This window comes from Grammomys surdaster, unplaced genomic scaffold, assembly GCF_004785775.1.
Source record: "Grammomys surdaster isolate TR1022 unplaced genomic scaffold, NIH_TR_1.0 126133, whole genome shotgun sequence".
NCBI lineage: Eukaryota > Metazoa > Chordata > Mammalia > Rodentia > Muridae > Grammomys > Grammomys surdaster.
Window position 1 is genome coordinate 1289221 of NW_021620941.1, and position 16873 is coordinate 1306093.

A 16873-nucleotide genomic window follows, 5' to 3' on the forward strand; every position below is an offset into this window, starting at 1 on the left:
GAGAGAGAGAGAGAGAGAGAGAGAGAGAGAGAGAGAGAGAGAGAGAGAGAGAGAGCGAGCAGCTAGAAACACATGGGAAGAGGGGGTAGGGGGAGAGGGAGAAGGGGCATGGAGTAAGAGAATAAATATATATACATTATATATTATATACGTTATATATTCTCTTTATTATATATTAATATATATTTATTAATTACATATTAATAAATATACTAATATTTATATATTATTTCCTTATTGTATATATTATTTCTTTATCACACACACATATATATATAAAATAAAGAAATAAAACCCTAAAAGGGCGAGTATGATGTCTGAATTTTATATATATAAAAGAGGATAGATAAGAGAATGAGGAGGGGCCAAAACAGCCCCTTTTATAGTGAGTCAGGCATACCTGGCTGTTGGGCAGAGTCTGGAAGGAATGCTAACACCAAGAGTCTACCCACCTCACTATGAAGGTCCCAGAGAGGACAGCTGACACCACAGGGCTGAGACAAGAGGACACTGTCACCAGCAATCAAGCAAATGTTGGCAAAAATATATTGGCAGTCTAGAGGCAGCTCAGTTATAGCCGTGCCTGACACGCACAAAACTGTACACATGTACACACACACACATTCACACATACACACACATGTACGCATATATGTATGAGAAACAAACATTACAGAAAGAGACATTTAATTGGGGCTGGCTTACAGGTTCAGAGATTCAGTCCATTATCATCAAAGCAGGGACATGGCAGCATCCAGGCAGGCATGGTGCAGGAAGAGCTGAGAAGGCTGCTAGCAGAATCCTGGCTTCCAAGCAGCTTGGATGAGGGTCTTAAAGCCCACACCCACAGTGACACACTTACTCCAACAGGGCCACTCCCTGGGCTAAGCATATACAAACCATCACACTTAGTAAGAGTATAGGGTCAGGCTCTTTCCAGAACGGGTGGCCATGTGAACAGGGAGAGCCCTTCTGAAAGCAGTGCAGGATGCTTGTGACCTGGCAGCATGTCTTCAGAAACAGCACCTGTATTCCTGGAGCCGAGTGGAGCACCTGTCCAAGCAGTACTCTTTACACAGCACTGAGCTGGGGGATACTGGGGGAGGACCAAGCACTGTCCACCTGCAGACCATCATCCGTGTGTGTGTGTGTGTGTGTGTGTGTGTGTGTGTGTGTGTATGCGCGCATTACTTGCCATCACCTATGGCAGAGTGGCAGATGATGCTGTAAGGTGTACCTGGACGGAGGGGCTCCGAGACCCCAGTTACAGAAGCACAAGCCTCACTCCTGCTTCAGCCTCATGTGGGGAAACAGATCTAACCATAAAAACATTGTCTCAGCCGGCCACAGGTTGTCATAGAATTTAAAAGGCAGTAAGGAGGCTGGAGGTGACTGTGGCTGAGAGCACTGGCTGCTCTTAAAGAGGACCAAAGTTCCCAGCACCCACATGGCTCTTCACAGCCACGTGGAACTTCAGGCCATCCAATCCCTTCTTCTGGCAGCAGACACTCAAATGGTACAGACATACATGCAGATGAACAATTATGTATGAAAAATACACACACACACACACATACACATATATATATATAATATGGCCAGGTTGGGAATGGTGACCCATGCTTTAAATCCCAGCATTCTGCCACAAAGGCAGATGTCTTTAAGTTCAAGGCCAGTCTGGTCTACATAATGAGTTCTAGGCCAGCTAGAGCTACAAAATGAGACCCTGTTTCAAAATATGAAAAATTAAAACAAAGAATCTTTTTCTTTTTGAGACAGGGTTTTTCTATGTGCCTTAGATGTCCTGGAACTTACTCTGTAGACCAGGCTGCACTCAAACTCAGAACTCAGAGATCTGCTGGCCTGCCTCCTGCCTCCTCCTGCCTCCTCCTGCCTCCTCCCTCCTGCCTCCTGCCTCCTGCCTCCTTAATGCTGGCATTAAAGGTATGCAGTATCACTACCTAGCAAATAAAGAGTCTTAAACAAACAACAACAAACACACTGTAAGTAGTTGGGCATGATGGCTCAGGCCTGGAATATCAGCACCTGGGAGGTAGAGACAGAAGAATCATTGTAAGTTCAAGGCCAGCCTGACACTGCTATCAGTATTTATTACTTGATCTTAAGAGGACCTAGGTTCAATTTCCAGAACCCACCTGGTAGCTCATAATTATCTGCAATTCCAGTTCTAGAGGATTCGATACCCTCTTTCAGCCTCTAAGGGCACAGAGATGCACATGGTGTAAAGATACCCATGCAAACAAAGCATCCATTTGCATAAAATAAAAATGATAAACAACATAAACAACACAAACAACAATAATAAATAACGGTAGAAAGGCAGGAAGAAGGTCCACTTTGCTAGGAGTCAAGAAGAGAGGAAGCAGCACAGAGCTGGCTTGGACTGGATAGTGAGAATGGAGACAGATAACAGGTCTCTGAGCCAGTGCTCTGAGCAGGCTGCATGGCCAGGGACACAGGGGAAGGGATGGGCTTCACAGACTGCTAGGGAGGCAGCAGGAAGTCATGTGGACAGAGTGGGAGAGGCAGCTTCCAGGGCCCTGGGCATTTGTGGGGTCACAGACTCCCTGAGAAGTGAAACCCTACACTTCTTCACCTCGTTCCTCCCACCCTGTGACAGCAGCTTCTCTCTTCCAGGATCCCATCAGGAATTTTGGAAAGTCCGGCGTCGGAAGCCAATCCCGAGGACCATAACCACTCGACAATCTGTGAGCAGGACCCAATGGTGGACAAAGAGGGCAGCCCGGGCTCAGGCAGCAGCCCCTTCCAGCTCATGGCCTCCTCAGAGGAAGACATCATTGATTTGAAATAGAGTCCTTGTCCCGTCACTCGTCCTTAGTGTTCTTACACAGATTTATACTGTTCATGCAGCTCCAATGTCCAGTCTCAACACAGGGCACCTTCAAACAGGCAGCAGTCCGTTGGATCAAACCTGCTCCCTCAGCCAGTTTGGTCACTCTCCAGTGTCCAGTGCCATCTTTCTTGACCCTGTTTCTTTCCATTCAAGAACCGTCAGTCCCCTTGTAATAAAGGTGGTAGATATCATTAAGGTTTTAGATCAAAACTTTGAATAAATCAAAGATATTCATTCTTATTATCTGCAACCCTTCTCTTATATTTTATAGATTTAGATGGAAATTTTTTTCGTAAATTTTGACTTATGTCATATACTATGTTTCTTTTATGGAAAAAAAAGATGCTGCTTTTTAATTTTGCTATAAATAAGTTTTCTTTCTTGGCCCTGTTACTGCCTGATCACTGGGGTGGGCCCCCCTGCAATCCTTCCTAGAGCCCTGGGAAAGATGAATGAAGCCACCTGCTTCCTCTGCTTCCAAACAATAAGGCAAGGGCAGCTGTCAGAGTCTTACATCTTACAGCTGGGAAGTGTGTTGCTGGGAAGTCCTGCATCCTTGTCTTTGAGAGTTTGCAGACCCCTTCCTTGAGTGGGTCACCTTTTTTGTTTTGTTTGCAGTGTTGGGTACATATCCCAAGGCCTTGCATGCACCAGGCAAACATGCTGTCACTGAGCTCAATCCCAAGCTCCTGCCCTGTTCTTTCTCATGAACCCAGCATTTATCCCTCCTCTTTGAGCTACACCAGAATGTTGAGATAAAGAGGTGGCAGGCTGGAGAAACGCCTCAGTGGTTAAGAGCACTTGCTGTGGCAGAGTCTCTTAGGGTTTCCATAGCTGTGAGCAGACACCGTGACCATGGCAACTCTCATTTAATTAGGGCTGGCTTACAAGTTCAGAGGTTCAGTCCATTATCATCAAGGTGGGAGCATGGCAGCATCCAGGCAGCCATGGTACAGGAGGAACTGAGAGTTCTACATCTTGTTCTCAAGACAAACAGAAAACTGGTTTCCAAGCAACTAGGAAGAAGTTCTCTTAAAGCCCACCACCACAGTGACACACTTCTTCCAACAAAGCCACACCTAATAATACCACTCCCTAGGCCAAGCATATTCACACCACAAGGACCCCGGTTTAATTACCAGCACCCACATGGTGTCTCACAAACATTTGTAACTACAATTCCAGAAGATTCAATGACCTCTTCTAACTTCCAAGAGCAGGAGCCACACACATGGTACATATACATACACTTACAAAAATTCATTTTATACGTGTTAGATTTCTTTTTTAAAGATTTATTTATTTATTTATTTATTTATTGTATTGTACCCTATTGCTCTCTTCAGACCCACCAGAAGAGGGTATTGGATCCCATTACAGATGGTTGTGAGCCACCATGTGTTTGCTGGGAATTGAACTCAGAACCTCTAGAAGAGCAGTCAGTGCTCTTAACCACTGAGCCGTCTCTCCAGCCCAAGTGTTAGATATTTTATGAAACCTTTTTTTTTTTTTTTTTTTTTTTAATGGGCTGGAGAGATGGCTCAGAGGTTAAGAGTACTATCTGCTCAGAAGTCCTGAGTTCAATCCCCAAAAAGCACATGGTGGCTCACAACCATCTATAATGAGATCTAGTGCCCTCTTCTGGCCTGTAGGCATACATGCAGGCAGGATGCTGTATACATAATAAATAAATCTTTTTAAACAGTTTTTTTAAATTATGTGTATGCAGTGTGTCACTGAGTGTATGTACATATGAATATAGTTGCCTACAGAGGCCAAAAAAGGACATCAGAGCCTCTGGAGATGGAGTTACCGGCATTTGCGAGCTGCCCAAAGTGGATACTAGGAACCCAACCCAGGTCCTCTGCAAAACCTGATTTTTAAAATCCCTACCTACCCTAGCCCCCTCCTGAAAAGTAAGCAGTAAATAATGTGGACTGGGACAGACATAAATGAAATAAGAAACAGCAGCCCTGGCCCAGAGGTCACAGGTCACCTTCAGTTTAGCAGCTGATTCCCCTTCATGCTCACAAGGAAACAGCTCTGAGGAGTTCTGATGTCATGGTGTGTGTCAGAAGTTAGAGCTTCAGCCCCTTCCTCCTTTCAGGCCATAGGGAGGACTCCCTCCCCTTTCCCCTTCCTTACCACAGTTGGGCATGATACATGGGACTGAAGGTGCCTGGACCCTCTTTAGCTTTAGAGTGCTGCATCACAACCCCACCAGAAGTTTTATTTAGGTCTATTCTGCCCTTTCTCAAGATGAGGCTTGTGGTGATACATATGGAGAATAGAGGTTCTCAAGAACCATGAACTTTAGATTTTGAGGTAGGGTCTTTCACTAGGATCTGGCTGGTCTCACCAGTGAAGCTATGCTGGATGACCAGTGACCCCCAGGGATGACATTACAGACATGCCCTGCCACACCTGCTTTTGTAAGAATGCTAGAGGATCAAGCTCAGGTTCTCATGTTTACAAAGCAAGCATTGCACCAACTGAGCCATCTTCCAGACCATATTGTCTGCTTTTAAGGTAAGAAAACAGACTCCAAAAGAGTCAATGACTTGAACCTTGTACATAGGGCACACACACACACACACACACACACGTAAACAATATTCACAAATATATGTGTGTAAACATGTAAACAGCACTCATACAAATAAAGTTTAAAATAAAAACAAAAGAAACCACCAAAACAGGGGCATCGAGATGACTCTCCTTGTAAAGGTGGGTGTTTGCCCCCAAGCTTGACGACCTCCGTTCCATCTGGAGGATCCGCTTGGTGGAAGGGAGAAAGCTTACTTCAGACCTGCACAGGCACGCTGTCACCTCGGTCCTCCAATAGATGTTAAGAGAAAAAAAAAACCAACCCACTCACACCCAAACAACCTTCTTCATTCTCATTGGCAAGCTCAGACCTGATGGGCCACGCCTTCAGACTCACACCACGCTCCAATTGGACAATAGTGCCTGGGTCCAGGACACAAGCTCACTGCAAACTCGTACTTGGGTCGCCCGGCGTAGTTCAGCTCCTTTGAGCTTTGCAACCGGCTCTGTGCTTCCATTGGTCAGCTCTGACTGGGGCCGGGTTCTAGCGTCCCATTGGTCACTCCTGCGGCGGCCCGCTCGCCCGAGCCGCGACAGTTCGCGGGTCAGACCCTGCCGACATGTCGCCTGAGGACCCCCAGGAGACGCAGCCACTATTGCGGCCACCGGAAGCCAGGTGCGGACTCCCGAGGGCCGCGGCCACTCTCTCACGCCCGGCGACGCGGCTCACGCCCCGCCTTGTACCCACAGGGCTCCCCGCGGCCGCCGGGTCTTCCTCGCCACCTTCGCCGCCGCTCTGGGCCCCCTCAGCTTCGGCTTTGCGCTTGGTTACAGCTCCCCGGCCATCCCCAGCCTGCGGCGCACCGCACCCCAGGCCCTGCGCCTCGGAGACAGTGCAGCCTCCTGGTTCGGGGTGAGACCGCTGGGGAGCCCCGGGTCCCCCACTCTCTGCCGCACCCCAGGATCCTCCTCATTCCCTTTCCTTTGAGGCTGCGGGGCGTGGGGTGGAGGGATCGTGGGCCATGGTCCCTGGTGGCCTCCTCTTCAGCCCGTCCGGGTCCCTAGGCCATCGTGACCCTGGGCGCTGCGGCAGGGGGCGTACTGGGCGGCTGGCTCCTGGACCGTGCAGGGCGCAAGCTGAGCCTCCTGCTCTGCACCGTGCCCTTCGTGACCGGCTTTGCGGTCATTACCGCGGCCCGGGACGTATGGATGCTTCTCGGAGGCCGCCTCCTCACCGGCCTAGCCTGCGGAGTCGCCTCACTAGTGGCACCGGTGAGTGGTTTGGACCTCCTAGATGACCTTTGCCAGGCAGGGGGCAGCTGGTCAGCAGTGAAGCCATTCCTCGTTGCTCTTTTACTAATGGTGATGTCCCTGTATGCTAGGCAGTGATAACTGGAATGCCCCTATTTTAGTGTTAACTGGGCAGTCTTACTCTGGTTTGTCCCTGGGATAGGCTGCCGGATCCCTTCACTGCTTGCAGCCAAAGCTACATATACTTTGCAGCCCACACACCTGGATCACTTACCTGAACACAGGCTTCTCTCCCAACTTCAGTTTGCTCCCCTGTAAAGTAAGGCCTAGTCCTGAGGTGGCTGCGGCCTTTGCACAGGAAACTGCTGGTCCCAGAACAGTGTCTAAAAAGATTTAGAGGGTCTGAATGTTTAGATCTTAAATCTTTAGAGGATCACCGGCAACCTGTGATCACTGGCCTCACACTCGGATGACCGCGCACCCCTCCCTCGCCCCCACGGCTCCTCATCACCTATTGGAAGTGTGAAGGAGCTAGAGGAAAGGGAAATTGGAGATCTGCAGGGTTTTTGTTTTTTGTTTTTGTTTTTTTTTTGTTTTTTGTTTTTTTTTAACTAGGGCATAAGGTAAGGGGTGAATAATCTAGAAGTATGTATGGATAATGCCTCCTGAGATTAGAAGTGATGGCACCCCTGGTAGGGTTAGGCTGAAACGGACGATTTCAGTGTCCTGAGAAGCACCTGGAGTCAGCCAGCAAGGGAGAAGTCTAACTCTCATTTGTGCATATTAAACGTGTACTGGGCTGGGCCTTGTGGCACATGCCTGTAATCCCAGAACTTGTGGTGTAAATACATGAAAATCAGGAATTCAGGGTTATCCTCAGCTCAGGAGGCTAGCCTAGGCTTCATGAAACTCTAGCTCAAATAAATAAATAAATAAATAAATAAATAAATAAATAAATAAATAAAAGCAAATGAGTGTGGGGAAGCTCTGCACGCCTCTCAGTGCTCATGCACACAGCGGCAACCCATTATCCACAATCCTCTTTAAAAATCCGCAGGAAATGGAGAGGGGCACTCTGCTGAGATACAGCAATACAATTAAACCTTTCTGTTAGAAGAGCCAAGTAAAGTCTCACCTTAACCACCAATAGGTCTATATCTCGGAAATTGCCTACCCAGCCGTCCGGGGACTGCTCGGCTCCTGTGTGCAGCTGATGGTTGTCACTGGCATCCTCTTGGCCTACGTGGCAGGTAGATTTGTATGCTCTCTTTTGATCGATATTAGAACTACGTGGCCACTCTGGAAACTGAGATTCATAGAGGGCAAGAGTTTGCCTGGTGCTGGGTTCTCGGTCACACTCCTGGAGCTTGGGGGACGGGGATCCTGGTAACCAGGTGCCAGGAAGAACTAGAGCAGGTGATTTCTTTGTCCCAGAATCCCACCACACTGTGGAGGGACTCAGTTTCAGTGCAAGCAGGGGTAGGGTATAGGTATCTGGAGTCTCAGCATGCTGTCACTGGGTTCTCAGCAGAATGTCACATGAAGGAGGCTGCTTCCTAAAGATGGTGGCCTGGGGAGATTTCAGAATTTGTCCCTTTGTCATATTTACTCTTTTAAATTTAACAAATATTTATACCAATAAAGACACTGGAGGTATAAACTGAAATAAAAATCTGCTAGCTCAGTGAGGTAATTTTATTTTCTGAACTATATACAAAATGTCTATATATAAGCCTGATCCTACAACTAAACTGCTCACTCTTTAGAGATCTCTTTCCATCTGTGTCGTTCTCTGGAGCTAGTCTGCCTTCCTCTTGAGCTTCTCCAAGCCCAGAAGGCTCCTTAGCTCTCCTTCCTAGAACACCGAGACGCCTGTGTCCTGCCAGCTGCTTCTCTGTGGCTCTTGTAAGCCCAAAGAGAAAATCTCTGTCTCTTATCTGGAGCTCTTGCCATGAAGCTCTTCCAAGCCAAAAGAAAGCAAGAGCCAGCAAGAGAGATCTTTTTCCAAGAGCTGTATAAGAAGTCTCTACTACCTCCTCAATACCCTTGGCAGGTTGAGCCATGTCACCTTCAAGGCTAAGCCAAGCCAGTAGGGGCCTTACTATTTCACCTTTACAGTGGGGTAGGTAGCCCAAGGCTATCTAGCTGACCCTGCCTTATAGAGCAAAGACCACAAGACCTCTCCCAAGCAACTTGCCTTAAAACAGGCAGGAACTTTCCGTTCTTTAGCATTCTTATCTATGGAGGTCTTCAGAGACACACCCAAACTGCATCTCTTCTGGACACCTCCAGCTGCATCTGACAAACTCAGCTTTTTATATTTTGCTAACAATTGGGTTTTCTGTGTACGATAAACTAATATCTTGTAACATTTCATTAGGTGTGGTTGGAAAGAGGGGAGCCTTCAAACTTGACACACGGCCACCTGCTGGGTTTCACTACTCCCCTCCCCACCCCAACTTCATTCTCCGTCTCCAAGTCTCCAGAGCTGTTAGGGCCAAGAGATGTAGTAGCATATGAAAAGTGTCTGATAACACATCCTCAATGAGAACTGTTAAAAGTTGGCTTGAGAGCCTCAGGCGGGGCTGGGTCGGGAGCACTGACCAGCTTCACCTAGTCTGCGTCATACATACTGGCTCTTCACAGTGGACCTTACACAGGCTCTGGTCTTTCGATTTTAACTCCCTTATTGTCCTGGCTCGTCAGTGTCTTCCCAGCAGCCTGGCTTAGCGAACCAAACCCCCTACTAGGCACAGATCAACCACAGTATTACCTCCTGTATGGCTTCATACTGCCTTGCTTTGATCCTACGATGTCCTTTTGACCCACTGATACAAGTTAACTGTGAAAGCAAAACAATGACATGGTGGGAACAGTAGTCCCTCGGTCTCTAGACTTTGTGGAATAGCTATAAGCTACCTTATTGCTGAAGTGAACAGACTCACGCAGGCTGACTTCCACATGAGTGCTGTACCCCGAATGCATGAACACCCACGGACTCTGTCCTAGTTACTTATCTGTTGCTGTGGCAAAACACCATGACCAACGGCCATTTATAAATGTAATCATTTAATTTGGGGCTTGTAGCTCCAGAGGGTCCATGACCTCTGGATCCTCATGGTGGGAGCATGGCAGGAGGCAGGTAGATGTGTCACTGGAGCAGTAGCTGAGAGATCACGTCTCAGTCCACAGACTGTAGGCTGAGATTTAACTGGGAATGGCAAGGACTTTTTTTTCCCCAGTGACACATCTCCTCCAATAAGGCCATACCTAGTCCTTCCCAAACCATTCTATCAACTGGGGACCAGGTGCTCAAACAGGACCATGTTGGGGCCGTTCTCATTCCAACCACCATGCACAAAATAGTTGAATAATGTAATGAAATTTAAAAGACAAAAATTATAATACAAGTATAACGGTTTGGAAAATAGTTGAGCAAGTAGAAGAGCTTGCTGCCCAAGCATGAGGACCTGAGTTCAAATCCCAGCACCTACATAAAAGGCTAAGTGTGGTCATGAGTTCCTATAACTCCAGCACTGTGGTCAGGGAGAGACAAGATGATGTTGGGGCCTGCTGTTCACTAGCCTAGCTCCAGATTCAGTGGAACACCCAAGTCTAGGAATAAGGCAGGCAGCATAGTACACCCCATGGATGCCCTCCTCTGCCTTCCACACTCATGCACTGGTGCATGCGTGGCACATACACACGCGCGCGCGCGCGCACACACACACATAAATTAAAAATTACTTTAAAAGTATAATGTAGCAAGTACATCAAAGCAATAGCAGTCATTTCTAACTGTTGTCAAGTATTTTGCAGCATTGGATGTGACAGAGTACAGCATTTGGCTTACGCTAGCATGTCTACTACAATACACTTTGATGTGTTACCATGGCTACAAGCCATGGCTTGGCAGTGACCATCTTTGAGCTGTTATAATCTTACGTCTTCTGTGCAGTCCACCTGTATTTCCCTTGAGAGAGTCACCTAATGTCCTGATGGAACAGTTCTAGTAGCAACTGTTCCTTTAACCAAATGTAGGCAGAGGCAGTGAGGTGCCCACCATTGGAGTGAGTCCCCGGGTTTGCAAGGGGGCTAGGCTGCCTCACCCTGGCTCTGACATCTGCCTTTGCAGGCTGGGTCTTAGAGTGGCGCTGGCTGGCCGTGCTGGGCTGTGTGCCCCCCACCCTCATGCTGCTGCTCATGTGCTACATGCCCGAGACCCCACGCTTCCTCCTGACTCAACACCAGTACCAGGAGGCCATGGCTGCCCTGCGCTTCCTGTGGGGCTCTGAGGAAGGCTGGGAAGAGCCCCCTGTTGGGGCTGAGCACCAGGTGAGAGGCTGAGAGCAGGCCAGAATGCAGAGCCTGTTCCCAAGTCCACGCACACATCTGAGTGGCAGCTGCCCTCTCCACCCTCAATGAGGACCAGTGCTATCTGAGAAGGTGGGAGCCAGCTGGAGCCTCACTTTAGTTTGTGCTGCCCTCCAACAAGTGAAAGGCCAGGCCTGTGAGGGGAAATGGGTGAAGGCTTAGATTTAATGGGGACCATAGGCAGAGGAGACCTCAGAGGCAGGAGAATGCAGACACTGCAGCTGTGTGGCTTGGTCATCTCTGAATCTTGATGCCCTCATCTCTAGCTAGGCCTCACCATCACCCGGTAGTGCTGAGATCTGTGTACATGGCTGCAGGAGGCCAGCCCTGAGAACACAAACGTGCTTGGCACTCGGGGAGCAGGATTCTTCACCCAGGTGCTGGAGTGTGCAGCCCCTCACAACTCCCCTTCCACATGAGGAGGCTGCAGGGGCCTGTCTGCACACCCAGGGCCACAGGTGGGGTGGGGACAGCAAGGAGGCTCAGTCCCCTCCACCGAAGGGTCCTTGGGACAGGAGAGGGAACACTGACAGGCTGCCTTTGTGACAGGGCTTCCAGCTGGCTCTGCTGAGACGCCCTGGCGTCTACAAGCCTCTCCTCATCGGCATCTCCCTCATGGTGTTCCAGCAGCTGTCAGGGGTCAATGCCGTCATGTTCTATGCCAACAGCATCTTTGAGGAAGCCAAGTTCAAGGTAAGAGGCTTCTCCCCAGCTTGCCTCACACATGTGTGTCAGCCTCCTGGAGCCTAGGGCTTTGTGACCCAGCTTAGCCAGAGAGAGGGAAGGACCTGTCTCTCTCTAGCAGACTAGCATCTCCCCTTCCCCAGGACAGCAGCCTGGCCTCGGTCACTGTGGGCATCATCCAGGTCCTGTTCACTGCTGTGGCGGCTCTCATCATGGACAGAGCAGGGCGAAGGCTACTTCTGGCCTTGTCGGGTGAGGCCTCACGGGGTTCAACCTCCCCAGCTCACATGGGGAGATAGGGCAAGGGAGGCGATATATCATGACTCGTTCTTTTGACCAAGGGACTTTCTGTTCCCAAGACTCCTTTTCCTACTCTGAAAAGGGGAATGGGCTATGGCAACGTCAGGTCCTGGGCCTACACATCCATGGTGCCCCTGGCAGCTGTGACGAGCCCTGTGGGTGTGGGGTTTAATACTGCTGTTGCAGCTCCTGCTCCTGCAGCGGAGAGACTCCTCAGGAACTTCCCAGCATTTGCTGAGGTCTGAGATCCAAAGCAGGATAGGAGTGCTGGCCAATCAGGGGCTTCCGTGCAAGACTCTCAGAGAGCCACACTGCCTTCTAAGTCCTGGGTGCTGCTGGGTCCCCGGCATCCTGTCTAGCCTGAGTTTTTGCCTGCAGGTGTGATCATGGTATTCAGCATGAGTGCCTTTGGTACCTACTTCAAACTGACCCAGAGTGTCCCCAGCAACTCGTCCCATGTAAGCCTCCTGGTGCCCATCTCTGCGGAGCCTGTTGATGTCCATGTGGGGCTGGCCTGGCTGGCTGTAGGCAGCATGTGCCTCTTCATTGCTGGTAAAAAGGGACTCATGGGAGCCTGGGTGAAGGTTGTTGTCCCTCTAACCCACCATGCCAAGTTCTGTAGCACTAAGCTTCAAATCTAGTTTTACTTGGTTTTACCCATCTACTCCTAGAAGCATGACTTCTGTGCTAATAGCTCTGACCATGTGCTGGGCACTGAGCTAAAATTCTTTCACATAATCTCCATGACGGCTTGCAAGCAGGTCCCATCCTTGTCCTGATTCCTAAAAGGGAAGGGGCTGGCCCGGCCTCCCAGCCGGGTTAAGAGCTGATTGATTCCCTAAGGCCTAGTCCAGTTTGTGTGCTGTAACACTGCCTTGTTCCCACAGGCTTTGCAGTAGGCTGGGGACCCATCCCCTGGCTCCTCATGTCAGAGATCTTCCCTCTGCATGTCAAGGGGGTAGCTACCGGCATCTGTGTCCTCACCAACTGGTTCATGGCCTTTCTGGTGACCAAAGAGTTTAGCAGCATCATGGTGAGTGCAGGCCCATGCCTTCCCCCATGTTGTCGGCAAAGGCATGTCAGAGATTCCATGTCCATTACCTTGAATTATAGGCTGAGGTTCCCTCATGCCTGGAACTGCCATCTCCGGTATCATGGAGCCAGAGGCTAGACAAAACAGTGAACCTGGTCTGTGATGCCCTAAGTCTTAAGTCTGTGTTGAGGTGAACATACCTTCCTCACAGGCTGAGGGGGTGTCTGTTCCATTCAGTACTTTATTTCCCTCTCATAACCCTCTTGTGTTAGCTGAGGCTCGAGCCTGCTGGCTTCCCAGCCACTAAAAAGGGTCTGGGCAGATGAGCATGCCATCTGTCCCATCACAGGTGCCCTACAGATCTGGCATGTGCCATGCCCAGGCCTATTCAAGGCTTCAGAGATGGCAGTGACTGAGTTGAACAGAGTCTATCTCATGACAGGTGCCAAGAAGGCAGTGGGTGGCATGTATATCCAGTGTATTTCCAGCTAGCCCGAGACATGCTCAGGTGGGCAGGGTGCCCAGAGAGGGGCACCATGGTATGTGAGAGGGAACTGACAAACTCAACAGTGACCCAGGGCAGCACCCTGTCAAAGAGGCTGGGAAGGGAAGGGTCACCTGGTGTCCTCTCTTGTAGGGAACTGAGAAATGAGGACTTTGCAGGGTCACAGACTCACCCCAACCCCATCACCCCCACTGTCTCTCAAGAGCAATAGTTCCCTCTTCGTCATCACACAGAGAACTTACAGCATGGGACACTGGAAGGCCAAAGGTGCAGGGACTAAGGGAGAGGAGTAATGGCAGCAAGCCTGAGCCGGCCAGGAACAGGGACCTAGCTGTCCCTTGACATTGCTGATCTCAGGGAAGTCACGAGTCCCGTGAGCCTTGGTTTCCCAGGCACATGTCACCTTGAGTTGTGTTGAGCTATTATCTACATGCCTGGGTCTCCAGAGACGTGACAGGCCTGGCAGGGCAGGCTGCAGTCAGGGTGCCCCTGGCTTGTGCAGGGCCCTCTGTTCTCTGGCTACCTCCACATGTGCCTTTCCTCTCTCTGCAGGAGATCCTCAGACCCTATGGTGCCTTCTGGCTTACGGCTGCCTTCTGTATCCTCAGTGTCCTTTTCACGCTGACCTTTGTCCCTGAGACTAAAGGCAGGACTCTGGAACAAGTCACAGCCCATTTCGAGGGACGATGACGGACCCTTTCTGTGACTGGCAGCCCTGAGTTGAACTGGCTTTGGGTTTCAGGAGTGGAATGGCCAGTACCTGAGCCATACCTCAATTTGAGCCGAGAGCCCCCTGACTCCTCAGGCCTCAGGGCCTGCTTTGTCCAGATCTCAACCCAGATCTACATCATGAGGCTCACCAGATTCTGTGTGTGCAGCCTGCTGCACACACCGGACATCTGAGGAGCTGTGCCCGTGGCTCCTGTTCTCTGGCTGGAGATCTTTGGGGTGCTCACACCTAAGCAGCTGCCTGTACTTCACTTGACTGGGGGATCAGAAAGGGACTTAGTCACATAAGAAGCAAGGTCAGGTGAGCCCAGGTAGAAAAGAGGATGTTCTTGTCAACCAAGTCCTCCTCAGAGCTACCCAGCGGTCCTCTGGATTCACCTTGGGGTCAGCCAGTTTACATCACTTACAGGTTCTTTCCAGCTCTTTCCTGGGCTCAGTGTCCTGGGTCATTAGCCACCATATCTTGTTGAGTATCAGGAAATAAAAAGCCTCTTAACTGTTCAACTTTAATGGAGCCAGAAGTCTTTTGTAGGTCACTTGTTTCATGAATCAGTACATACTCACTGGAATAAATTAGAGCATAGATACATTGACATAATTTGTTCAGCAGGCAGTCATCGGCTGGGCACTTTACTTGCATGAAAAAGCTGCCCCTTTCCAGAGGTAACTTACCCAAGTTAGACTGTGGCTCCATCACAAGGCTGCCCTGATACCCACTCTCCACTGTCAGTTATTGAAAGCCGCAGGCTTGGTTGGCTTTGCCCTACTTAAGATACATAAGACTAGACCATTTTTCCCTTAAAAAACTTTGTGATCCTCACCATCCTACCAAAGTCCCCCACACACTGTTAGTGGAATCTACTTGAGGTTTGAGGAGGAGGGATGTTTTTTGTTTTGAGACAGCGTCTCACTGTATAGCCCTGGCTGTCCTGGAACTCAGAGATCCACCTGCTGAGATTAAAAGTGTGTGCTACCATGGTTGACTGATTTTTTTTCTTTTTAAGATAGTGATTCACAATGTAACTCAGGCTAGCCTAAAATGTATTATGTATCCTAAGCTGGCCTAGGAACAACTGCAATCTCCCTGCCTCGGGTTCCTAAGTGTCATTCTGTTCTTGCTGACCAACTTGAGAAGCTGTGGTCCCAGGTTTTCAATCATCAAACTGGTTAATCCAACTGTTTCTTGCTCCTGGGAGCCCATCTAATTTGCTGAAACCTTCACAGAGCAGTCACCTTTCAGGATTGCAGAGGTTTCTCACAGTCCAGGTGTGAGGGAGATGTTTGTCTGCAAATGACACTCCCAGGTGCTCGTTCTCCGTTTTTCTTTCCATCACTGGCAATTGAGCTCAGAGCCGGGTACATGCTAGCTAACCAAACATTCTGGCACCGTGCTGTATCCCCAGCCATCGGCTGCCATTTTATTTTCTGCTTTTTACTTTTGTGTAGAGGTATAATGTATACATGTACATTTGTATGTGTATGTTGGTGTATGTGTGTGGATACCAGATATTGATATGTCTTCCTCAATTGGTCTCCACCTCTTTTTTTAGGATTTAATTGTGTGAGTGTGACTATAGATACACAGAGAGGCCAGAAGCAGTTGATCCTCTAGCGGTACAGGCAATTGTAAGTTGCCTGGTTTAGGGGCTGGGAAAAGAACTCTGGTCGTCTGCAAGGAAGAATACACTTGTGAATCTGTTTTTGTGAGTTTGAGGGGAGGCACTCTCACTCTCTAGTCTATCTTTTTAACCTCTTGATTTCCCCTGTTCCCTCTTGTACTGTGAGGTCACCATTCTCCCTACAGTCCAGACTGTCTGTTTAATGGACACTGTCCTCCCTGGTTTGATGCTTTTCCTCTTAGCTTTTCACTTAAGAGTCTTCTGGAGGGCAAGGAGGACATTGAGACATGTTCTTGCTCTCTCTGTAGCAGCCCAGGCTGTCCTAAAACTCAATGTGTAGCTCAGGCTGGCTTCAAACGTAGTGATCCTATCACTCTGAGTGCTCCAGTCCCAGGTGTGCAGTCCCGGGTGTGCAGTCTCGGGTGTGCAGTCCTGGGTGTGTAGTCTCAGGTGTGCAGTCCCAGGTGTGCAACCTTACACACACTCTCAATGACCCTTTTCTATGTCTTTGCTCTGCATTTGTTTTTTCACTTCATCTTCTGCAAATAGTTTGCTTTGCCAGTCATGCTTTAAAATAATCAATATTCTAAGGATTATGGGAACACTCCTAGTGAAGGGTCCTTGAACAGAATCTGAGTTGGCTTTTGTGGGGTGACATAGTCTTCTGTGGGCTGTTAGGTGACCCAGGTCATCCGTATGAGGGAGGGTTCTCCAGAAAAACAAAACCCATAGAGAGGATGTGCAGAGTTGTTGCACGAGGCTGAGAAGGTCTAAGATCTTGAGAGGGAGTCAGCAAGGTAGTGTCCTGGGAATGCTGGCAGTGTGACACTGGCCCAAAGGCAAGCATAAGACACGGAAATGGCAGTGCTGCTGCCAACCAATGACCATAGCCAGCTTTTGTATGTGAATGCTGGCCTTATTTTTTTCTTACTCTCTGCCTTTAAAGCATCCTATGC

At 49.2% G+C, this 16873-nt stretch overlaps 2 protein-coding genes across 3 annotated transcripts in view; both read left to right on the forward strand.

The window, feature by feature from the left end:
- Garnl3 (GTPase activating Rap/RanGAP domain like 3) overlaps positions 1 to 3115 on the forward strand; it is a 116712-nt gene extending 113597 nt beyond the window's left edge. The window contains exon 29 of the mRNA XM_028757043.1: positions 2659 to 3115. Coding sequence (XP_028612876.1) covers positions 2659 to 2833 — 175 coding nt within the window. The 3' untranslated portion in view covers positions 2834 to 3115. The remainder of the gene's footprint in view (positions 1 to 2658) is intronic.
- Positions 3116 to 6001: 2886 nt separating this feature from the next.
- On the forward strand, positions 6002 to 15276 carry Slc2a8 (solute carrier family 2 member 8). Of its 2 annotated transcripts, XM_028757180.1 has the most exons (10): positions 6002 to 6098; positions 6173 to 6335; positions 6488 to 6694; positions 7824 to 7923; positions 10809 to 11008; positions 11597 to 11740; positions 11875 to 11983; positions 12410 to 12583; positions 12919 to 13064; positions 14122 to 15276. In XM_028757180.1, the coding sequence occupies exons 1-10, from the start codon at positions 6043 to 6045 to the stop codon at positions 14257 to 14259; spliced, it is 1437 nt and encodes a 478-aa protein (XP_028613013.1). In that variant the 5' UTR covers positions 6002 to 6042; the 3' UTR covers positions 14260 to 15276. The 2 variants fall into 2 exon arrangements, with proteins under 2 accessions (XP_028613013.1, XP_028613014.1); XM_028757181.1 differs by lacking the exon at positions 12919 to 13064.
- Positions 15277 to 16873: the final 1597 nt, after the last annotated feature.